This window comes from Alosa pseudoharengus, unplaced genomic scaffold (assembly GCF_046254945.1).
Source record: "Alosa pseudoharengus isolate Yale_2024_CS ecotype anadromous, Long Island Sound unplaced genomic scaffold, YU_APseudo_1.1 YU_APseudo_1.1_scf_5, whole genome shotgun sequence".
NCBI classification, from domain to species: domain Eukaryota; kingdom Metazoa; phylum Chordata; class Actinopteri; order Clupeiformes; family Clupeidae; genus Alosa; species Alosa pseudoharengus.
The window spans coordinates 3,732,180-3,757,335 of NW_027468837.1; the positions used below are offsets into that span (position 1 = coordinate 3,732,180).

Genomic DNA, 25,156 nt, shown 5'->3' on the forward strand with positions numbered 1-25,156 from the left:
TGACAGAAAAAGTTTGAGAACCCCTGCTTTATATGTTAAAGGATTCCGGCACTTTGAGTCCCTTTTCTGGTTTGTTTTGGATTAACTAGAATGGTGGACACTGAAATTTTGACAATGGGTCCTGTCTCGATTTTCTGACTCGTTTAGAATCGCCTTTGACTGTTGACAGAGTTGCTGGCTATGGGCATGCACAAACATGTCTTTAAAACAACCCTTAACATTCGTTAAGGTATTTTTTTTTGTTCGAATTGTAAAAATTTGCTAAAGTTGCCCAGTTAGGGGCTCGTCATCACTTTTGTCTAGTGATGTTACCCGTGAACCCCCTGATTTGAGGCGTGTATCATTACATTACATTACATTACATTACATTTGGCTGACGCATTTTTAGCCAAAGCGACTAACAACATGGTAAACAGTTTAAGTTTAGAGCAATTCTCAACAATATTAGGACAATTTAAAAAACATTAGAGTACAGTAAGAATAAGTGCATCAGTGAGTGCTGTTTTTAACAGTTACGTGTCAGTTTAAGACGGCTGGTGAGTGCTAGGATCAGCAAGACTTGTTGTAAGTGTTGCTATGAGAGGAGATGTTCTCTAAAGAGCTGGGTCTTCAGGAGTTTTTTGAAAATGGAGAGGGATGTCCCTGCCCTTGTAGGAACTGGCAGTGTGTTCCACCAGCGAGGAACAACAGATGAGAAAAGTTTGGATTGTCCTGAGCGTACCGGAGGTAGAGCTAGACGTCGTTCGTCTGAGGAGCGCAGCGGTCTGGAGGTAGCGTATGTCTGTATGAAGGCATTCAAGTAGGTGGGAGCAGAACCGGAGACTACTTTGTAGGCAAGCGTTAGAGCCTTGAATTTGATGCGGGCCGCCATAGGTAGCCAATGTAGCTGGATGAGTAGCGGGGTAACATGTGCCCTCTTGGGTTGGTTGTAGACCAGGCGCGCCGCCGCGTTCTGGATCATCTGAATATCAAAGAAATTAACCAATTTAGAGTGAAGCTTTGTCTCGGAGCTTGATTCGTTTTGTTATAATCACATGACCAGTGATGTCCGAAGCTTCATTTCACACACACCCACGTGAATGCTTCGAAATTTAATCCAAAGCATTAAAGTTGCGCGACACGGGGCGCGCCGTTGTGGGTTGTTGAAGAAGGAGAGTCAACAGAGTCAAGAGTGCTGCTGGCACAAAAGCTAATAGCCTGGGCTTTTAGCTCGATTGTCAGCACGCTTGACTCCCGTTCCGAGATGCTTCTGTTTCACAGGTTCAAGTCCGGGCGTGTGCAGGACTGATTCGCGCAGTTTCAACACAACGCAGGTTACATTTTGTCTCTGCTACGTACTTAATATAATCACAGAAATGTGTGTGCAATGTGCATGCCCAGTCTTCATTCATCTTCATTCAACACAAGAAATGTTCACAGCCAAATTACATTTGTATTATGCAGGGTCCCAGGCTTAGGCCTATTTATGTCATTATTTATTTATCCATTAATTCATGCTCAACATTTATTTATCTTGGACTCAAAGACATTCATGGCTATTGTCTGTGAAACATTTTGTGACTATCCTTAACTTTCACCAGCAGAAGTCCTCATAGAGTTCTGAAGCTTCGAGCACTGAACCTTTTTTTCACTGGTTGAAAGCTTCAGTTTGCCATCACTACTTTTGTGGTCACATAGACCTCTGAAGTTCGCCTACAAAAAAGGTGCCATCTTTGACATCCGGTATCTGGCGATTTTTCCTATGGGAAAATAACATGGGGATTTTGAATAATCGCACCTGTTAAAGTCTCGTGGGGATGAAAAAGTCTGAAATGCAGACGTTTTCCTGAACACACTTTTGTCCTCTGCCTTCGAGTGGATACTGTGATCTCCGGTAAGTGAAGGCGGCACACTTAGATTTTTGCTACTCCAGAGCTAACTTGCAATGCAATTTGCCATAGGTAGTTAGCTTCAATTAACAACCGGATCTCCTTATATGGGCAAAGATGGCCGTTTTGGATCTTTTTTGTAGGCGAACTTCAGAGGTCTATTGTAGTTCGTTTGTAGCCTAGAAATCTAGACGCGCCCCTAGCGGCAGGGCTAGTTCGTTTGTAGTCCATGTGGCCTTTCATGTCCAACAGTTTTAATGTGAACTTGGGAATGTGTCGTTTTTGTCACTTGAAAGCTGCATATCTTTCTTTCACAATCGTCTTACACTATATTTTAAGCAAATACAGTTGTTTATTTAGGATTAGTGAGCGTATGTTTTAACCTTTGTTGTGGCATCCGTGTTTGTCACACATTCCGACGGCAAAACACATTAATGGTGCATTCAGAGCACCTCGGAATGACAAGGACCGCCCCCATGGCTACTTTGTTTTTCCGACAGCAAGTGTTCAAGTGCTTTGCCATCGAATGCGTGACAAACACGGATGCCACAACAAAGGTTAAAACATACACTCACTAATCCTAAACAAACAACTATATTTGCTTAAAATATAGTGTAAGATGCTCGTGAAAGAAAGATATGCAGCTTTTCAAGTGATAAAAAGGGCAAATTCCCAAGTTCACATTAAAACCTTTGGACATGAAAGGCCACATGGACTACAAACGAACTACAACGTGACGACAAAAGTGATGACGAGCCCCTAACTGGGCAACTCTGTTAGCAAAATCTAGCCCCAGTTTCCGACCTCTGACTCACACATTAAGTGACGTGAATGACGCGGAATGATGATGTTTTCACTCGGAGAAAGGTTTTTACGAAGCCCATGAACGCTAGGGAACACCATAGATGAACACTCGCTGTGGGAAAAATGCCCTTGTCCGCAGTTCACGTAATGCTGATGCTATGCTGAAAACCAATGAAGGCTCGTCTTAGTCCCAGAAATTGACCAATCCAGCTAGCTTTTATTTGTTGCGGTCAGCAACCATGTCTATGGTAACTACACAACACCCACTGTCCAGGAAGTGTATGTTACGTTCTGGTTATGTCTCTCTGCTGTTTATGATTTTGCATGAGGTATGACAGGCAGTTTCAAAAGAAAGAAAAAAACATTTACTGCAAGAAGATTCTAACATAGATGACCAGATACGTTAATTATGAATCTGGGGTAAGTGCGTAGATTTCTATGTGGTTCACATGAACATTTGACCAGGCTAACGTAGCATTATCTCGCTGGCGTTATTTTAACGTTAACGTAACGGTAACGTAACGTTAACATCTTACAACTATGAAATATTCCGCTACAGTGAACTTAGCGTCATCAAATAGTTAACGTAAGTTATATTCAGTGTAGCAGCTATTCGACATAGGTATTCGCACAGCGGTAAAGAGTCCAGCTAGGTGTTAGCTAACGTTACCTGCAGGTTAACATGGCATAGTGCTAAGAAGGAAACCAGAGACAGTTGAAGTGAACCATTGGAGCAAGCGAGCTAAAATATTGTAAAGTATGTTGGCTACCAAATGCCATTGGAAGCAAGCGAGCTAAAGTATTGTAAAGTATGTTGGCTACCAAATGCCTACCTATGTATGGAAATTAAACAAAGTAACGTTGTGTGTAGCTGCTAATAACTTTACAATTACATGAAAGAAAGGATACCTGTTAACGTTATATTCACTCCACAGAGATGGCTTGCTATTTGAGCTCGAAAATGGAAAGCCCAGGCTGATTTTTACCAGCCACGGTAAGAGTATTTGCTTGCTTCAGTGATTTAGTTTACCTGGCATTCAGAATGGTAGGGATTATTAAAATAAATCCAGTCAAAATCACCAGACAGATGAAAATGATACTACAATGCTAACATGTGTGTGGAGAGAGTCAAGCAGAATCTAGGATGGCCACTGGTGTGAATGATCAAACTGATGACGTCAAGGTGGTGGGGGCCCGTTATCGAAACATTAATTTTGGTATTGTGACAACACTACTCCAAGTTGGCCTACCATAACTTCCCAAATATGCACTGTAGCCCATACACTGCATGACAGTAGGCTATTTATATTTTTCTGTAAAATAACCACATGTATTGGTGTGTGTGTGTGTGTGTGTGTGTGTGTGGGGGGGGGGGGGTCGTTATCTGGCCCCTGTACTTTGATACTCGTTCCGGAGTGCCTTATCCAATGGGTTTCCTAATGGAAGTTGGGGAACATGGAAGACCTTAGGAATCCAAACAATAGCAGATATTATAAACCATGGATCAATATGGTGTGTGTGGATGTGTGTAGGGGTGGGTGTGTGGGCATGAAAGTTTGTGTGGAAGTATGTAGGAAGAACGTTTGGATAGGGTGTGTGTGAGGGGTGTATGTGTGTGTAGGGGTCTGAGAACAGCATGAGGATGAATGAAAAGAAAAAAATCTAAAAAGACAACTGGAATGTTGGTAGATAAACTTGATTTGTTTCTGTTTTAGGGTTTGAATCCAAAACTTCAAATAAATCTAGCAAGGCAAGTTTTACAGATTTAGTTTTTTTGTCAGCTACCATTACCAGATATTTCATGCAAATGAAAATGTCAACCATAACAAAAAAACTCCCGTCAACAGAATCCCCCAAGAAACAGATCGAAATTAATCACTGCCTCAAAGCAAGTGCCTCAAGAGGCTTCACGTGAGAGGCCCCAGAGGACTGAAGGAATAAGCCCAGGCTCATATAAGAATACCTCAGATACCACCACTGCGAATGTGGACAACCATGCAGTGCTTAATGGTACAGGGAAGATAAAAGCTAAAAGGGTGGCTAGAGTGCAATCAGTAAAGAGGTCTGACACTCACAAGACGAAGACGGCAAATGAAATCCAAAAGAATAATCCAAAAGAGAGCCTGGTTTGTCTGACACAAGATCAGCTACAACAGATCCTAAGCAACATAAACAAAACGGCCTGTCCAGGGGAACAAGATGATACTCATTCCAAAACACAGATGGGTAAGATCTATATTTTTAACAAAATATCAAATCACTACACAAATCAAATGAATAATTGCAATTGCCATTGACAGCATTGAATGAATGATACAAAGTAAAAACAACCTATGGACATTTTATGGATGATGACTTTTGTTTGGGAGTAAAAATATGTTAATCGGAGTTTTGAGGTAGACTGTTCAACGCAATGGCTTATAGTGAATACGCAAAAGGCATGGCACCAAATCAAAACAAATCACTATTTTTAAACCACTTACAAGTGTTCATATTTTGTCATGTCATGCCTAATGTTCATATTCTGTAAATCACTTTTGGTCTGCTAAATACTATAACCATAACCATACAGTTTACAATGCTTTGATTTGTCCCAAGGACCCATTCCACACTACTATGGAACTGTAATGCTATGTTGAGCCTTGACAGTGGTTTAAAAATAAATCAACAGCAAACAGCGGTCTAGCTCAAAACTCCTCAGATTAATGAATTTTTGCTCCCAAACTAAAATTTGAACTTATCATCCATAAATAGACCCTAATTTGTTTTTACTGTGGATCATTCCTTTAAACATAATTATATTTCATAAGTATTTTATAGGTATGTAATATATATATATGTTTGTCTTACTGACCAAACAATAACAGACAATCCCAGAGAGGATGGGCTAGCCATGTCAAGAGAAACTCATGAGGCACTCATTTCAGATGGAAACCTTCGTCAGAATGGGAGTGCACAGGAAAAAGGGAAAGACAATAAGTAAGAGTATCCTACCCTTAGGTTCACAAGAAGTTAACAAGAAAATATCAATTTCAGCTGTTGATCTGATTTTTCTCCTTTTCTCCTCAGAATAGTTTTGAATGGCACAGTTGCTGGCTTCCTTGGTAAACTGGGAGAGCGGGAACTTGACAAAGAAGCTCTGGAGGCCAGGAGAGCACAGTGGCGGAGAGAGTTAGGTGTGGAAGACTAACTATTTTTGTATGTTTGTACAAGGCAATGGGTTGTAAAAGATGCTACAAGTAAAAGGAAAAGATGTAAGGGATAAGGTATAGAATGCCGGTCATTGTTGGGAAAATTCGTCAACAGGGCGAACTGGATCCCGACGCACAGCAGAGGGGTCTTGCTTCGCACTGAAGGGACTTATTTTCCCGATAATGACCGCCGTTCTATACATTATCCTGCTTATTATCCGACTACTTGCCCACACTATAAAAAGAAACTTCACATGATATATCTTTTTACATTTGTTACCATATCGTTTGGGCTTTTGCTGAGAAACAAATAGTTTGCAATACACGCTGAACTTGTATCAAACATTCTTTAGAACACACTTTTGAATTAAGTTCCATTGCAAGAAGTGACTGGACGACTTGCGGAGTAATATGAAAGACGTTGTGAAATCCCGTTCAAGTCAATGGAGCGTTCTACTAGCATTGTGAAGAACTGGATAATAAGCTGTTATATTTCTGTGAATGTGAGCAATAGAGGGAAGTCTTGACGTTATACAGTGATTAAATACAAATAATTATTGACCCCTTCATGGTTCACGTCACAGGAAAAATGTGTGCGCTACTCCCGCGGTAGACCCGTGGGTCCCGACACAAAAGAGTGCGGCGCGGGACAACTTTTGAAATCTCTTTGCGGGAGCGGGCGGGATGAGAGAGGTGCGTTCGCGGGTGCGGGACAAACCGATGATTCACTGCACTCCCGCAGATTAAATATGTGCGTAAAATTAAATATGAAAATGATTAAAGTAGTGTTCATAACTGTAGTTTAGCTGGAGGTTCTGTTAGGCAGCATTAACAAAATGGGGTTTAAGCATAACTGACGGATAGCAGGCCTATAGCCTATATTGTCATTTACGTGGGTTCAATTTGTTCCTGCTGCTCATTGTCAAAACTCGAAATCGAAAGCATGACAAAGGAAGAGGGCACCAGACTAGGCCTACTTCAGTTGTTAGCCTACATTCAGAACCAAGAAACTGACATCTGGAGTCTTTCTCAGGTGTGTGTGCTCCTTTCGTGAGACAGAAAGAAAAACTGAATAGGCTATCCCTCCTGCATGCGGGCGGGAGCGGGACATCATGTTACAGATGCGGGCGGGAGCGGGACTAAAAATGACACATTAATGCGGGAGCGGGACAGAATATTGCGGGAGCGGGCGGGCGCAGGACTGAAAAATCAGTCTCCTGCAGACCTCTAGTGTGCGCATATCGGGGTCAGAAAGCTTTCCATACCATTGAATTTTCAATCGCCATTGAATTTTCAATCGCCATTAGCTAAGACTAATTTATTAGGTACGGTTCGCGGCCCATGGGTAACAACGACAGTGCATATCTTGACAGCTCAACATGCCTGACTATTAGCTGTGCCATTTTTCTGACCCCATGCTGCGCGCACGCACCCAACCTAGGCTCTGGATGTTTAAGTTGTGTAAGTTGACATCAAAAACAAAAAGCATTGTTTTTCAGATGACCAGTTACTTGAAAAACGTCAGGAGACAGCAAGTGCTAAGGCTACACTACCAGGAGGAACGAGGCAAATTAAATCCAGCTCTAGGGATGCACCAGTCAGGGTAAGTTCATTTCAGATCATAAAAAGCATAGTGATTATGCTCAGTGTCAAGTTAATTTGGAGGCCTTAAACATCTATTTTGGTGAAAGATCTATAGCTCCCTTTAAAGCTGCAGTTGGCAAGTCTAACAGATTGAAGGGACTTAGCCAAAATTTTGAATATTTACTCTCATGCCCCTCCCCCACTACCACCGAGCACCCTCTCATCGAGTTTGTGCTCGTCAGTGTGCACCAGACTGTGATTGACAGTCAGATCTCACACAGCCCTGCTTTGATTGGACCAGAAGAACCGGGAGCTGTGGACTTTTGCAAAACAAATAACAGGCTCTAGTGGAGTGCGGGTAGAGTGTGATTTTTTTTTTTTTTCTAAAACCGGCTGATTTATGTTGTTCTGTCGGCGCATAGTCTCGGTTTCAGTGAATATGATCAAAAAAATCTTGCCAACTGCAGCTTTAAGTCATTGAAGGGGATGGGGCCAAACTACTTACATGACCTGTTTAAACAATATTCTCAACCAAGACCCCTTAGATCACAACATAAGCAACTACTATTGAAACCTACGATCTATTTTTAAATGGCTCTTTGCTGTCATTATGTATACATTTTACTTTTTCCTACTATTACTAAAATTGTATGTAGTTCTATATTTTTATTTATCTGTTTTATCATTGTTTTTGTGTGAAGCACATTGCATTTCCATCGTGTATGAAATGCGCTATACAAATAAATTTGCCTTGCATTGCCTTGCCTAAGCTATTTGTGAGTGACCATGTGTTTTAGATCACCGAGATAGGGCCCTATATAATCTATTAGCACCGAGGTCACTTTTTGGAGAAAACATTGGCAACTTTTCTATTGATGCCAATGAATGTGGACGGATTTGTGTGTTTCAGCTGCAGAAAGAGAAGTTGCGTTTAGCCTCTGGTATGGGAGATACAGACAGCCAGGGATCAACCTTCAGCAGCCAAAGGGACCTACCTGCTGCCATCCGCTCTGCTTTTGTCCTGGGGGTATGATTTTTCTTTAGCATGATATTGGGGTTCATTGTCATACAGTCGTAATTTGTAAAATATTGTCAGTAGCGTGACCATTGATCATGGAGTATAACTGCTCTAATGGTAGATATGCATGTGCCAGTAATCTATAAAGACTGATGTGAACTTCTGATTCAACTGGTCAGGAGGCAGCTCCTTTAGATGAGGCATTCAGTACAGCAAAGAAGGAACAACAGAGGCTTTGGCTGCAGGAGCTGGATCAGCAGAGGCAAGAGGTCCAGCAGAGACGCAGGCAGGAGAAACTACTTCACAACCAAGTACAGTATATGACCTGTTAAACTACAACTTAGAACTTTACCTTTTTAAATTATGATTTTGCCCTGACTGGTTCATGGCTATTAATCAAAAAATGTTGTAGTTCCAGAATGCTCATGTTCTCACTAACATAATTGTTTTTAGGCCGAGGACCATGACCGCTGGGCAATGCACTTTGACTCCTTACATAAGAGTCTTCTGCCTCAGCCCTCATTTTTGCCTAATGACAAGGGAGAGGCAGAGCTTTGCAGCTCCCCGTCATGCCACCATTCTCCATCAAGAACATTGTCCAGTGGCTGGGAGGCCATAAGTGTGTCTGGAAGAGACAGCCAAGGCAGGTCCAGTGTGGACACAACATCTGGAAACAACCCCCCGAAAGCAAGGTTTTTGTCTGCCTGTTTAGTTACTTAGAACTACCTTCATACTGAATATATGTGCAAGTGAAGTAAATCGCTAGCCTGGGTGTGTCATAATTATCTCTGACATCCCAATTAGTGCTGCCGCGATTAGTCGACCTAGTCAACGTAATTGACCATGAAAATTAGTCAATGGCAATTTTTTAGTGGACGTGTCGCTTTACTATTGACCGCCTATATATTTTTGGTCTCCCGTCTCAAATAGTCTGTATTGTTTATTAACCCTTGAGAAGTACAATGACTGCCTTTAGATGTTAAACAGGCTACTTAGACTTTGGCAGTAATGTTTTAAACCCCGCCATGCATGCAAGTGTAAACAGCGTCACACTCTCGGAGTGTCCACAACATGTCAGATGGAAAATACGAATGCACCCATGATATACTATAACCTAATGAAAATGCTGATACTTATGCTTAGATTGTTAATACATAATGTTTTTGAGCAGTTTACTTATGAGGTTAAAGGTGCTCTAGTCTAAGCGATGCTGGGTAACGTCACTTCTGTTGACTTTCAAACAAAACCGAGAGCTAGCTCGCTACTTCCTCCCCCTTCCTCCCGTGCTGCTCCCGTGCAATTGAAACTCGTGCATCTCGTCTGTGATTTGCTGGAACAGTTTGTTATGTTTTTATGGGCTAGGTTTGCCCAGATTGTTTTTGTTGCCGTTTTTGGAGCCTGGGCTGTCCACAGAGATCGCATTTTTTTTTTTTACAGTGATTCAGGACACAGACAGCTAGCGGTTGGTTAGGTGATGTTTGCAGTAAGTGACATAAAATGTTTGGTAACACTTTACTTGATGGGTGAGTTCATAACACATTCATAGCAGCTGTCATAAACTGCACATAAAGCATTCATGACTGTTTCATGAGACATGACTTCAACATTCATACCAAACCTTTCATGAATGTGGAAGACAGAACAACAAAAATGTGTCAAAATAAAAGTCCAAAAGCAGCATTGCCGTTTTTGTTCCAAACCTCTTACCTGATCATGTCACATCTGAGTCAATGGGCTACTCCAGTGCCAAAAAGACAGAACATGGTCAAGCAAATAATTTTTGTTCATAAAAATGTATTTGTTTTATGATACCTTTGCAGATGATTTCTCATCTTTTGCTACTCGGAATGTCCAACCATTCCAGGTTACACAAATACGGGTCAGCTGAATGTAGGCTAGTTTACCTCCCAGTGTTAAATTCAGTGATTATGAATACTTCACAACTTGTATAGTAAAGTGACATTCGATGTAGACTTCATAAGATATTCATGAAATATTTGCAAAGGCTGGAGAGAAAAATGGCAATGCTGCTTTGCGATTGTTGGACTTTTATTTTGACAAGTTGTTATCGTTCTGTCTTCCACATTCATAAAAGGTTTGGGAATGAATGTCTGTGTCATGTCTCATGAAACAGTCACGAATGCTTTATGTGCAGTTTATGACAGCTGCTATGAATGTGTTATGAACTCACCCATCAAGTAAAGTGTTACCAAATGTTTTAACCAGGGCTTTGAACCGGTTCAAGGAACGAAAACGAAAACCAGGAACTTTTTGTATTTTACAGGGAACAGAAACGAAACCGGAAACGTTATTATTTTTTATGTTCTGGAACAGGAACACTTATTTAAAAATAATGGTAACCGGTTAATACCGGTTTTATTTCGTTCCTGTAATCTGCTTTTGTGACTGCATGATTTCTTTTATTTTTATTATTATTGGCTGTTAGGCATATTTTTTGCATCGTGGAAGGCAATTTACTCTCGTTAGGCCTAATGTCACTCACAAATCTTTGTTTTTTTGTTGTTTTTTTAAAAATGCCAGGTTGGTATAGCCATTTTTTTAGTTTTTGCGAACTGTTAAATGTGAGCCACTGTTATTACAGGCTATAATTAGTAGGCTATGTTTGTTGATAAACAATAGGCCCTACCTGATGAAACAGGCCTAATTGCAAGTAGGCCTAAGCAAGACAAAACAAAAGACTTGTTACAGTATGAGTAGGCCTACTGGATGGCCTTTCCCCCCGACAGTTGGAATTTGTTGTTGCCCGAGTGGCATAACCACGTGTCTTAATAATGTCGTTACGTTTGTGTGGAAATTTTCTCTTTTAACAATAAGCTACACATTTGAAATAATTGTTGGCCTATTTCATTATTATTATTATTATTATTAATATAATTATTATTATTTAATAATGGTTGTAATATTATTACATTTGGTTTAAGCTGGATGAGAAAGATGTGACATAATTCTATAGCATTAAACAGATGACAGGAACGAAATTAACCGTTCCGGGAACAGTATTTTTTTGTTCTAACCGGTTCGGGAACGTCAATTTATTGGTGGAACTCATAACCGGAAACGTTATAATTCCGTTTCTGTTCGGAACGAACCGATTGGGGAAAAAAATCGGTTCAAAGCCCTGGTTTTAACCTAAATTATTTATATTATTCATGGCACGGGTGACATTTTATGTTTTGGCCCTTCAGTTGAGTTCAAAATAAAATGGACATAATGAAATAACAAACACACTAAATTAGTCGTTTAGATTAGTCGACTAATCGAAAAATGTCATTCGAACACATCGAAAGATTAGTCATTATAAAACAAGTTATTAGTGGCAGCACTAATCCCAATGCAGCTATTGTAGTCATGCTCACACTTTTATTTGAAGAACCACAAAGAAAATGCATAAAATTGGGCCATGATATGTGTATGTGTTGTATATGTTTGAATTATGTTGATTATATATCCTTCACTTTTTAGCTACCTGCGCACTATGACTGCTCTTTTGGACCCTGCACAGTTAGAGGAGAGAGAGAGGAAGCGTCTGAAGCAGTTAGAGCACCAGGTAGTCAGGTCAACCATTTTATCATCTAATCTGTTCAAACAACAACAACATGACACAGTTACAACAACACCGGCTATTGTCATGATTAAAAGAATATAGTGCCTCATGTTTGTGTCTGTGGTTATGATACAGCGAGCGATCAACACTCAGGTGGAGGAGAGGAGGAGGCAGAGAGAGAAGGAAGAGTTAGAACGAAAACAGCAGGAACAAGAGGAGGAGAGAAGAATCGCAAAGGAGAGAGAATGTCTTCAACAGCAGTACCTACTTGATTCCCAGAGAGAGAGAGTCAAAGAGGTAAGAAGTAGTTAGGAGTGTCACTCTCTGGTCTGACAACTGTATAATTAGATTATGGTTCATAAATAATTTGATCATAATCTCACACACGTTTCAAAGATTTGTGACAGTTTTGTAATTTAGTATTACTATAAATCAAAATGGTTAATATCAATAAGTATATCATCAATGGAACTATATAGTGTTATACCATAGTGAGAATAGGCAAAAGACATATGACACATGAAAAGTCCATGGTGAAGGGTAGTCGACACCAGTGCAGGTATGGTCAGTGACTACCATCGCACGCATGACTGGGGTGCCAGTCACACGAGCCAGGGTGGTCACACAGCAGGGTGGTCCATTCCAAAAAAACCTGAGGTGGATAAAGTTCCACACTGCACCATACCTAACTATGGGAGACACTAAAGAGGTATGTTTTAAGTCTAGACTTAAAAATAGGGAGGGTGTCTGCTAATCGAATTGAGACACACGCGCACAAGGACTGTACAGAACTGAAAACCGTGATCCGTGGGTTCCGTGAACCGTGCCACCCCTACCACATAACATCAATCAGTATTTTGTCTACAAACACAATACTTTATTATTGTTGTGCCAATATTTGTAATATCCACAGCATATGAACATGGAGAAATTAAGGATAAAACTAGGGGTGATTTTATTTGGTCATTTTCAGTGGTCAAAAATGGCATGTGGGGTAGCTAGTAGTTTAATAATTTAAGCCACTTTCAGATATACACTGGAAACCTGGCATGATCCAGATGTCAAGCGGGTGGGCTGTATGAACATAAATGTCAGAATTATTTGACCTAGACATCACCCGGGTCTTACCCTACCAGCCTCCTAGTACAGGGGTCCCCAACCTTTTATGTACCATGGACCGGTTTGATTCCCATTTTTTTTCACGGACCGGTGGGGGGGGGGTTCGGGGGTTCCATGTTCCGTGTTGTGCATGCATTACTTGAAAAGAACTAGCTCCAGTTATGTATGAACAGTGAAGGTAACGAACTCTTAAAAATGTGAAAAACGTGAACTTGAAGAAGTGAAAATTGAACGATATGAACTATGAAAATTGAACAACTTGAAGCTACATCTATCATGTGTGAACATGCTTAACAAAATATGGTAACAAAACATGGGAACTAGTGCATTACGAATATAATCAGTGGGAGCCCTGTGCTTGTTTCCCTGCAACAAGAAGGTTTCATCTGGGGGTGATGGAAGACAGTGACACCCTCAGTGTGTTTGAAATGTCCAGTCGATTGCGCAATTTGGTCTTAGTTGCAGTCATTGCCGAAAACCTGGCCTCGCATAGATACGTGGTGGGAAATGGTAGCAAGGTTTTCAGCGCTTTTATGGCTATCTCAGGATATTCTGCTTTGGTTTTCATCCAAAAACCCGCCAGAGAGGTTTCCTCATAGCCTACACACTCTTAAGACCAGCGTCATTTGCAATTTCGATCAACTGCTCTTCCTCCTCCGCTGACAAGTTAGGACTGTTCGGGATATTGACAAATGGGTTGCGGACCCACTCATTGGTTTGCCGTGGATCTTTAGAGGATGGGAAGTAACGCTCAAAATCATTTGAAAGCGCAACAAGGTGATCGCGCACCAGCTGCGAGAGAAAGGGCCCTGCCTCAGTCTCTCCCAAAACCCCCACTACTGTTTGGAACATATCAAATACACCCCGATCCACTCGTCGTACCCACAAATCAAGCTAGGCTTTAAACGCAGCGACTTTATCTGCCAGTTTAAAGACAGTCGTCATTCTCCCCTGCAGTGACAGGTTGAGGTCATTAAGCAACCCGAATATGTCACACAGGTAAGCGACACCCAGCCCTCATCACTAAAATATGCAGCTAACGGTGACTTTTTTTCTGTAAGAAATCTCTGCAGCGGCTCTCGCAACTCAAACACTCTGGCCAGTGACCTGCAACCAACCAACTTGGATAGCGTACCACGGTGACCCATTTACCCTCTCTAACAACTGTGCCTCAATATCCTCTGACATATAATCAATTCGCCTATGGACAGTGCTTGCAGAAAGCGGTACCTGAGCTATTTTTTTTAGCTGCAGCCTCCCCAAGGAGTTCATTGCACATGCCTTTACCAGCAGGCAGAATTAACTCTTCCCCAATAGTAAAGGGCTTCAGATTTAGCAATCAGACTAGCCACTATGAGGCTTTTAGCGCAGCCACGTTCACTGATGTGGTTGCTTTACGCACTAGTTTTTTGTCCTTCTTGCTCGCGTTTCCTACGCTCAAAGAACTCAAGGGGTTTGTCTTTAAGTGTAGGATGCTTGGACTCTAGATGTCAAATTAGCTTTGATGGTTTCATTGCTTCGTTTGACAACTTATCGCCAAATACCACACATAAAGGACTTGGTGCATGCGAGTCACCGGTCTCTGCGAAACCATATTTTAAATATGACTTGTCATATTTCGTATTGAATGACCCCTTCTTTTTCTTTGAGGTATCTGGCTCACCATCGTCAGTGGGTATTATTGCGAATGTGACATTATTGCGAGTTTATTTAGTTTGCATGCATTTTTTTTTAAACTCTTGTCGTAGGCTACGGCCCGGGACATTCCTAGTGGCCTCGCGGCCTGGTGGTTGGGGAACGCTGTCCTAGTACTTAGTCCGAAGGTCACGCGAGTGAACGTATGTCTGAACACAAAAGGGTAAGATGCAGGTCAATTCACACCTTCCCTGTGCATAGCTGGTGGTGTCACCTTGGCTTAACTGTAGTTTTGCAGTGATTCCTCTACGTTCATTTTGCCATGGCGAATGTTATTGCCGCCACTGTATCAGAATTAGGGCCCACGCACAATGTAGCCTAGTCGCAGCTGCCATTTAAATGATCCTGCTGACGTGTCCTCCCCTGGCTGCCGCTCACATTGCAATTTAACAATAAGTAGGGCCCTTTCAGTTTCACTCCACATATTGTTGTGTTGATGTAGTTTATTGCCAAAACATTAACTTTCTTCCACAGTATTTCCTCTTAATTTTGTGTCGGTGGCTACTGCTTCAAAATTAGGGCAGTAGAAATCAGGTTGTTGCATGTTACATTAGATGTGCATTCAATCGCAAATGGCATAGTAATTTAGCAAATGTGGCAATGGCACACAACTTGGGGCAAATGTTTAGTATCCACTCGAGGAAGCACTTGCTTTTTAACTGAACACACAACTGATCAAAAATCAGGAAAAATCCAACCTTTAAAGGCCAGGGGAACTTTATCAGGATGCATAGTATCCTGGATCCATGAAATAACTGGCATTTAAAAATAAAAATCTGCCTGCCTGAAAAAAACCCAGAAAATTGGTGTCCTTAAAGGTTGGATTTTTCCTCATTTTTTAAATTAAGACATTAAGATTTCCAAAAGATGTTTTTATTCCTCTTTTTAGTCAACTTTAGCATGGGTGTCTTAACTCATGCACAGCAATGTATGTGGATCTTTGTTAAATGGATGTCCGACCCTTCCTGCATCATTATGGTCGGGATATCGTAGTTCCAGTTTCCAGGTGGTTTAGCACCGAATCAGCTGAACCCAAACTTTTTTTCACACAGCACATTCATCTTAGTGTGTTAAACTCCAAATCGTCTGGTTTAAGGAGTACAGTTCTAAAGCGGGGCTTAGCTTTCCAAATATTAACTGATACAGCAATTGCTCTTGGCCAAACTTGGCCAGTAAAGCTGATACAGATTCTGATATAGATTGATGTAGTATTTGGTATGTTGACTTTGTACAGGAGCTGCTCTGCCGTAGGACAGAGGAAATGTTGCTAAGTGTGCAGCGTGCACAAGAGGAAGCTCAAAAGGACAAGCAGCTGCAACGTATCCGCGAATTGGCAAGGAAAGGCCATGATGTCTCAAAGCTGCTGGGGAGTCTAGAGAGAGGATCGGCTGACTCAGTGCAAAGTAAGTCCACAACTGTTGGCACTCCTCCCTGGCCAGTAATGTAATACCTCAGATAGTTTGATTCGTGCATAAGATGTTATAATGCATTTACTGACCTTACAGTAAGATGCTTTAAGTAAATATCCGGCTAGGCGTCACAAATAGGAGAAACAAATAGTTTGCCACACAACACTGATTAAACATTCTTTAGAATGCAGCTGATCCATCAGTGTGCTTTCAATGAAGACACAAAATCCGTTGCCATTGACAGTGGTCTGTTACACATAGCAAAGGACCTCCAAACATCGGTGTTTGCGTCGACTAGGGCTACCTCTGCTAAACTCATTCTTTTTATATCATTATGACAAGTAAAAAGTGCCTAGGCGTCAAGAAGTGTGAAATAGACGCAGCGGCATCTATGGGAATGGCGAGCTAAACTCATTTCAGGACCATAGTTTAAACGGTGTTACAAAACGAAATATAGGGTTGAAATGATTTGTAAATCATAGCATTCTTTTTTAAATCACATTTTACAAAGCATCCCAACTTTTTCGGAATTCGGGTTACAACAAAAGTTGTTTTTTTCTGACCTGTAGCCCACATCACAGAGTGTCAAAGTCCATCTGATAGCCTATCTAATGCTCTGAGAATTGAGGAACTCAGCCCAGCCTCTCCCAGACGAGAAACAGGTGTGCAGACAGGTAATACCTCAACCTTTGCTTTCTTTGTTTCCTATTGTCATTTTGTTTAAACCAAATCAATTAAGTTTGTATAGTGAGATATTGAATTAAAATGTGTCTCTTAAGTGTTTTTCATGTATTAATTAGATGGACAAATCAAACTAAGCGCCTGTCAACGTATGCCATGTTGGTTCTTTGAATTTCAGAGAAAGGGGCCTGGAAAATCTTTTGAAAAGTCCTCTCTGAAACTATATCGCCTTTAACATTTTACCATTTTGTTGCATTTTCATGACCCGGTAGATATGGCTGGTGTAATCTCAGATGCCAGAGCCCACTGTGGCTATCCTGCCCCTATCATGGACATGGCTGTGGAGCACTGTCCTGCTCCTCCATCCCAGCCCAGGAGATCTCAAAAGGAGACACAGCTGCAGGAGCAGAGCTCAGGGAAGGAGAACATGTGGAATGCCACAGCGGAGCCTCAAGAAGTTACAGAGAGCAACCTGTATGAACAGTTTCAACGCACCAGCCACAGGACCAGGCCAGTCAATGGAAAACGGCCCGAGTGGAACACGCGAAAGCCCAGCAGGCCATTTGTTCCTGCGTCTGAGCGGTACCCACCAGGCCTGCGTCTGCACCGACACGAGAGCCGCTTGCGCAGGCAGATGGAGCTGTTGACATTAGTAGAGAGGAATGCATACTCCAGAACCTCAGCTCCATTACCACAAGAACTTGCAACCAGCACGTCTCTGTACATGAAGGTATGGAAATCATTTTAACCTCTATGATCTGTATTTGTGAGCCACTGCAGCTGGAGAAGATCATGTAGGTTTCAACTGAAGGTTTCCGCAGATCTGATATCCCTCAGGCTCCATGTCTCTATGGAAGGCTTAGATTTGATAAGACATTAAAGGTGTTCTAAGCAATGCTGGGTAACGTCACTTCTGTTGACTTTCAAACAAAACTAAAAAACGAAAACTAGCTCGCTACTTCCTCCCCCTCCCTCCCGTGCAATTGAAACTCTCCTAAACGCGCATCTCATGTGTGATTTGCTGGAATAGTTTGTTATGTTTTTATGGGCTTGGTTTGCCCAGGTTGTTTTTGTTGCCATTTTTGGAGCCTGGGCTGTCCACAGAGATTGCGTTTTTTTACAGTGTATTACAGTGTTTGCTGTAAGTGACATAAAATGTTTTAGCTTAAAAAACGTGTGGCATCACTTAGAGCACCTTTAAACTTTAAAAAATAAATATGAAACATTTTCTTCTTCTTTATATTATATATGATATTAATATTTACTTGACCATATCTGATCATAATTGACCCTTCACAAAGTCCCACCTCCCCTTAGTTACTGTTGCTAACTCCGACAACCTCAGACTAGAACTTTTGGAGACCCACGGACCTGATTTCATTTAGAATCTTTTTGAAAGACTCCAGTAGCTCATGGAAGGACATGTACAACATTCAAATTCTAGTTTTGTTGGGTGACAAACTGTTACTTGGGCGGAGTGATTTGCAAAGCACTGCTCCTTAGGGTTTGAAGAAGTAAAATTGGAGCTTTTCAGGTGCTGCTTGCAAATCACTCCACCCAAGTAGCAGTGCTTCGTCTGAATGTGAACATAGTACCAAGTCTGTATACGCTTACAAAACGGCTGTGTCTTATTTGACATTGTTATTTGTACTGTACACGCTGTAACTATACAGCAACTATATCACAGCATGTAAATAAGAAAATGTTGGAGTTCTTAAAAGCTTGCCCATTTTTCTCCGGAGTTGTTGTACATTGGAGAGGAATAGGCCTAGAGCTAGCAAGGACGTTTTATGAACTTGCCGATTGTGTGGAAGTTGCTCACCAGCCTGTCACCCAAGTATGGACACATTCATGTTTGGCACTGTAAATAAGCAAACATTGCAAAATACATAGAATACAAAAGAATCTTTATTTATCTAAGGGATATATATATTGTCCGCCAGTCATTATTGGAAAATAAGTCCCATCAGGGCAAACAGGACCCTGATGCGAACTAGTCTCTTGTACTGTCATTGTATTTGGTAAATAACTTTAGTACTTGAATGGTCCACTCTGTGAGCTGTACCATGCCAACAGTGAGCAACAGAACGCTCATCCAGATGGATTTCTCACCCTGGCTGGGGATTTCAACCGTGCAGACCTAAAGACTGTGTTTCCAAAAACACACCATCACATCACAGATTACAAACCCAGCAGCATGTCTGCTTAAGAAACTTAATAACTTCTTTGCATGCTTTGATGCAAACAACTCCTCTTCATGACCAGGTTCTCTGCCTCTCTTTAACCAGCGTGAAGAGATCCCAGTATCTATGCCTGCAAAGCTACTGGTCAAAATCTTCAACACCTTTCTGAGCTAGGCTCTTGTCCCTACATGCTTCAAAGCTATCATAATTCCATCCAGCTTCAATAACTAATGTCCTTTTGCACTGACTCCCATGAAGTGCTTGTAACATGTTTAAAACTATTGCTTGTTACATCAACACTGAATGAACTTGAAAGCAGAGTCTTTCGACATTAGATTAGGTTACTTGCAAATGCCGTTGTTCATGACCTGACAGTTCCATGGCAAGTCGTTTTAACATACCTTATGGTAAGCCACCTACACTGGATAAACTTAAAAAGGATTGTGTGTACATCCGTGGCAAGCTGTTTTAACATTTGAATTTATTATGCTTAGAAGATATTGATAGTAAATTGAATATAACAGTTCAATTTCATGTTCAAATTTGTCTTATCAATAAAAACACAATAAGCAATTCATGCTTTAGACCGATCGATTTATTCACCGGTATTGATTAAAACTCAAACAATACCCAACCCAATTCCAGAGCCTTTTGGCCTGCACCTCAGACTAAAGGACAGCTCACTAGGCTGTCAGGAGGTTAAACTCTCTCCCCTCTGCCACCTTGAAGACTGTACTCTAACTTTGGACTCTCCCCCGTCTTCGAATCCTGGAAGACTGGACTATCATACTCCAACATACACACACACACACGCACATACATAACACACACACACACACACACACACACACACACACACACACACACACACACACATACATAACACACACACACAAATAGCAGCAGACACTCTGCAAATTAATACATAATGTGCCTTTTTATCTCTTATATTGCTTATGTATCATTGTGGTGTTGTTTTTACCCTATCGTGGGCGTAAGAGAAATTCAACCCTCTATGTCTTGTACAGCAGAATTGACAATAAAGTTGACTGTCTTGACATTTTTAGTAGCAGTAGCCTACTAATTATGCTGCATGTTACTTTTACATATGAATTTTAACATTTCATTTGATATAATCTAGAAGCCATACCTTTTCTAATCCCAACAATACAAGTAATTGTTTTTTCTAACTTCAGGAAGACATTTCTGATCAACCAAAATCTCACTCCATGGTGGTCCATGCTGATAGGTAAGTGGTATAGCTGCTAAGATGGAGCCCTGTTAAATCCATTTCACCCCAAATTCCATTTGTTATTTCTTTCCCCAAGATTCGATCATGATATGAATCAGAAGCACAACACCTGTTACCAGTGGCAGCAGTCATTATTTGATTTTAATTTCTTGAAACAATAATAAATTACTGCAGTTGTTAGAAAAGAGAAGTTGAGGCGAGAAAACTGTGAGACTCTGTGAGACTCTGTGAGACACTGTGAGACTCTGATTCTAACATCTGTCTAACTGACTGATTTTTTGCTTGTGAATGTCTGGTAACTTTGTTATATACACTTGTATTGTAGATATGTACACAGATGGAATATGTCCTGTTGATTTATAATTAATTATCTCCAGTAGGGTGTGCTGTTCCCCCATCCCAACCCTCGAACTCCACCAACAGCAGCAGCTCCAGGCCCACAGTTCAGCCAAAAAGAGTTCAGAAGGCTCTTGTGATGCCCCCCCTTCGCCAGACTATGTCCCCTATGTACGCACAGATGAGGTCTACCAGCTGGACCCCTTGGCTATGCCACAGACACAGGAACCTCAGAGAAAACAGCAAACAGGTTTGTGAATATGAATATGTACGCACACTCAGCCTTCACTCTGTCGCCAAGATGGATTAGTCAACTGGATTTGTGAGTGGCCATTTGTGAGATCAGACTGTAGCATCAGCTACTTTAACTTGACATAGTCTAGAGTGGAGAAGAAATCCTGAGTAAAGAAGGTCCACGGAAGTCTACATCAAAGCAACTATGCAGAACCACAGCTATTGCAAAAATAGTATTAAAGCATTTCATTTGATTTTTTTTTTTTTTAAAGTATATTTTTTTGGGCTTTGCCTTTATTTGGACAGGACAGGGGAGAGTGAGACAGGAAGCAAGTGGGAGAGAGAGATGGGGTGGGATCGGGAAATGACCGCAGGTCGGATTCGAACCTGGGTCCCCGTGGTCACTCAGACCCGTACATGGTACGGGCGCTGTAGCCTGCTGCGCCACAGCGCCCCCTCATTTGATATTTTTAACACAAGGAATTATGAGAATAATCTGTAAATTAAATATGAATTCATCAATGAATAGCTCAACTCAAAATACATTAAAAAAAATATACAGAATGGATAAATGGAGTATTTTACCTTGATCTCCGATATTTACATTGAAGGACGTGCTACTTTGGTCTATAATTAGGCTGGGGAAAATTAGTCTAAAATTATTATAGTGTATAAAATTATAGTTGAGCTTGATGTTCTGTTAGGCAGCATTAAAAAATGGGTTTTATGCAGCCTAACTGCCGGATATTGTTGTTTAATTCTTTCCTGCTGCTCCGTTGTCAACTCGAAATGGAAACATGACCGAGGAAGAGGACACACTACTAGCTGCCTTTGTGAAGAAAGGTGGCCTACATTCAGAATCAAGAAACTTATAATCAGACATCTGGCAGTCTTTTTCAGTTGTGTGTGTCAAGTCCTCCTTTTGTGAGACAGAAGGCAGAATATCCCTCCTGCATATCATGCAGATGGGAGAGGGACAGAATATCCCTCTAGGAGGAAATAGCCATGTGTCCGGTTCACTGTAGCTTTGTGTCCATGCACCAAACTGTCCTTATTTAACAAATTAATTTATGTGTACATTTAGTGACTGTATACTCATCGGCCTGTAGATGGTGGTGTTGAGCGAAGGGTTGCTGATAGAGGATGATGAGGAGAAGAGCTACAAGGCAGGGCTGTCTCGCCCACACTCTCTCTCACAAACAAAAACACACACACACACACATGCATACACACACGCAAGTACACACTCATATCCACAGGCTAGACACACACACACAGATACGCACACATGAACACACACACAGATACGCACACATGAACACACACACGATTAGAGCCCAACTGATTCATTGCCGGGCCGATATTAGGCATTTTCCAAACTAACGGTATCAGCAATTATAACGGCCGATAAATCATTTTCAATTCAGTAAAGGAAGACCGAATATTGATCTTTCATTTAGGCTGCATTTCCAGTATTGGTGTTACATAGTTTGTCCACCAGATGGCGCTATGCGGTACATCTAGTTAATAAGAGTTTGACTTATTTTAAGACATTATAGAGACAAATTAGACAAATTTGCTTAACGCAGTGGCAGTCAAATTTGCTTGTTTTCTTGATAATATGTCTTTGCTGTGAGAATTTACTGATGTCTTCTGTGTGGACAGTTGTGGCTAGCAGTAGACAAAGTACACCTGTTGCTGTTCGAGACCCCCTGCTGCATCCAGAGCTGCTCAAGAACCGCGAGAGGCAGCAAGCCATCCTCAAGGGCCTTTCTGAACTCCGACAGGTATGAAGACACATAAGCCAAATGCACTTTAGTCCATTTCCACTGTGTAATTTGAGCTCTACCATTCCCAACGTACCAATAATTATGTACGCAAAGTGGCATTGAACTCATTTTATGACCTTATTGTTACCTTGTATGAAATGTTAAAAATTAGGCCATGGACAATTTACTTGTTAAGGTTCATTGCTTGATGGACATCAGCTCTTTGTTCATTAACATTTGTGTTAAATTAAGTTCTACTTTGATTTGAAATGAATGTATTCCAAGTACATTCTACATTTCGTCTTTTTATAATGACGCCATAGAACTCACTACATTTTGACTGTTTATACAAACGGTATTGATCAAATGTGAACACAGTTTGTGCCATTCAGAAGGGCAGTGTCTTATCAGTATTTTTTTGTTTTGTTTACAAAAGTAAAGCTCTCCTAAAATTAAACTGAAAAAGAATCAGGCTTCCACACTCCATGACTGTTTTTAAGACTAATAAAAGTGAGATGAACAATTTAATTGGTAATTCCTTTCTTTTCAAGCTATTTATGAAGGCTAGCGTGTTACAGTATGGTGCTCTCAATAATGTGTTAAGATGAGGTTAGAAGTGGACTGTATTCTACCATACACAATCCTTTTACCCAAATGTGCCTTAATCTGTTGGGGCTGGGATGTCCTCCACAGGGTCTGCTGCAGAAGCAAAGGGAATTGGAGACTGGTCTGAATCCTCTACTGCAGGGTCAAGGACCAAACATGGCGGCCCACTTCTAGCACAGGCTCATCGGCTACTTAGGAGTTCTATTTTCTAAAATCCGTCAACAAGCACTTTAAACAGGACAAAATCATGGAAGCGTTTACTGTACTTGCATTTGCACTTTTTACCCTCAACCTGTGGTCATAAGGCTGCTGTAAATGCTACTGAATGTATATTTTGTAATTTGTATATTTTTGTGGCACTTGTGGTATCAGTAACAATTTTTGTAGACCATCAATGAACATGAAACCATTTGACATTGTCTGTGACTTTTCTGTTGAACAGAATACTTGGACTACCAACCAGAAGTGTGTCGTCTGATCAGACTTAAAATTAAGTATTGATGTGAAATAAAGTATTTTAATAGTACCTTTTTGCTTTATTACTTGAATGGGAAAATGTGGAAGGACATACATTTACATGTAAGCCATTTTGCTAGTCACTTTTATTTCTGTCATAGGGAATTCAGGCATAGGGGGTCACCACTACCAATTGTGTTGGCTAATGTTCACTACGCTATATTATTCTGAAGACTATGTATCTCCTCTGGACATACTTCAAGAACAGGGGCCTCATTTATAAAATGTTGTTATGCACAGATTTGACCTCAGACCGTGCATACGCTCAAATACATACTAATGCTCAGATTTATATAAACGGTCTTTGACGTGGAGAAGTGCTTGTCTCCACGTCAGGTGGAGATGATCTCACATATTTCTTGCAGGCTAAATGCACGTAAATGACGTTTACGCACCTCCTGAAATTCGGAAATGGTGTTTAGGCACCTCTAAATTCCGATTATCCACCTATAAATAGCATAAACAATTCTAAATTAAGCTTATGCCATTTTACAATTGTCTATGAATTTATACTCTAAGTTTCATATTGTTGAACCTTCCCTGCGTAACAGTTTGTCCATATAGGGAGGGAAAGTGAAAACCAGCGCCCCAAGTGGTTGCGTTCCTATCGAAGAGCAGCTCCAATGTTAAGTCCCATAGACCTATTTAAAAAAAAATACTGTGAAGCCAAATCAGCGATCTTATCCACCAAAAATATTTTTTTTAGTGTCTATACAGTAATAATCTTCTAATTGTGAAAATGTCAGAGCCTATTTTGCCTTATTTAAAAAAATCGAAATTGCTCCTTTTGTTTCATAAACGAACTACAAAAAAGCCACGTGACTTTTCCCTTCGACGTTACTCACGGTAGCATGGTTTGTTTATTAGCCTGGTTAGCATTGTCACTTAACACTTACTGCTGTTCTATCTATACAGTCTATGGCAGGAAGCGTCAAAAATTAGTCACACCACATTTCATGTAAATGTGCAGAGCACGGGAAGGGTCACATGAAGGGTAAATATTTTTAGGTCACGTTGGTAAATATTTTTAGACCGCACTATTGCGTTCCTTCGCAATAGTTTTGCGTTCCCATGAAATACTTTCGCGTTCCCTCGCAATACTTTTGCGTTCCCTCGCAATAACTTTTGCGTTCCCTCGCAATACTTTTTGCATTCCCTCGCAATAACTTTTGAGTTCCCTCGCAATAATTTGTGTTCCCTCACAATAACTCTATGCTGCTGCTTCCTCAGTGAGCTGTGCCACATCCCATGTCGAATTGGACAAATGATACTTTAAAATCCTCACTTTAATGTTACTGTGTGAGGCTGGCAACTATAGTTATGCCA

The 25,156-nt window shown here is 41.0% G+C and overlaps 1 protein-coding gene across 3 annotated transcripts; it reads left to right on the plus strand.

Annotated features, from left to right (window-relative positions):
• The first annotated feature begins 2,932 nt into the window (after positions 1–2,932).
• Positions 2,933–23,834, plus strand: ccdc66 (coiled-coil domain containing 66). Of its 3 annotated transcripts, none has more exons than XM_076267836.1 (19): positions 2,933–3,092; positions 3,608–3,666; positions 4,388–4,422; positions 4,520–4,898; positions 5,540–5,651; positions 5,742–5,848; positions 7,363–7,466; positions 8,358–8,474; positions 8,645–8,776; positions 8,919–9,157; positions 11,949–12,033; positions 12,166–12,327; positions 16,079–16,247; positions 16,823–16,927; positions 17,207–17,664; positions 20,314–20,366; positions 20,747–20,955; positions 22,605–22,726; positions 23,402–23,834. In XM_076267836.1, exons 1-19 carry the CDS (start codon positions 3,082–3,084, stop codon positions 23,486–23,488), a joined length of 2,745 nt encoding a protein of 914 aa, XP_076123951.1. In that variant the 5' UTR covers positions 2,933–3,081; the 3' UTR covers positions 23,489–23,834. The 3 variants fall into 3 exon arrangements, with proteins under 3 accessions (XP_076123951.1, XP_076123952.1, XP_076123953.1); XM_076267837.1 differs by having other exon boundaries at positions 20,750–20,955; XM_076267838.1 differs by having other exon boundaries at positions 5,600–5,651.
• Positions 23,835–25,156: the final 1,322 nt, after the last annotated feature.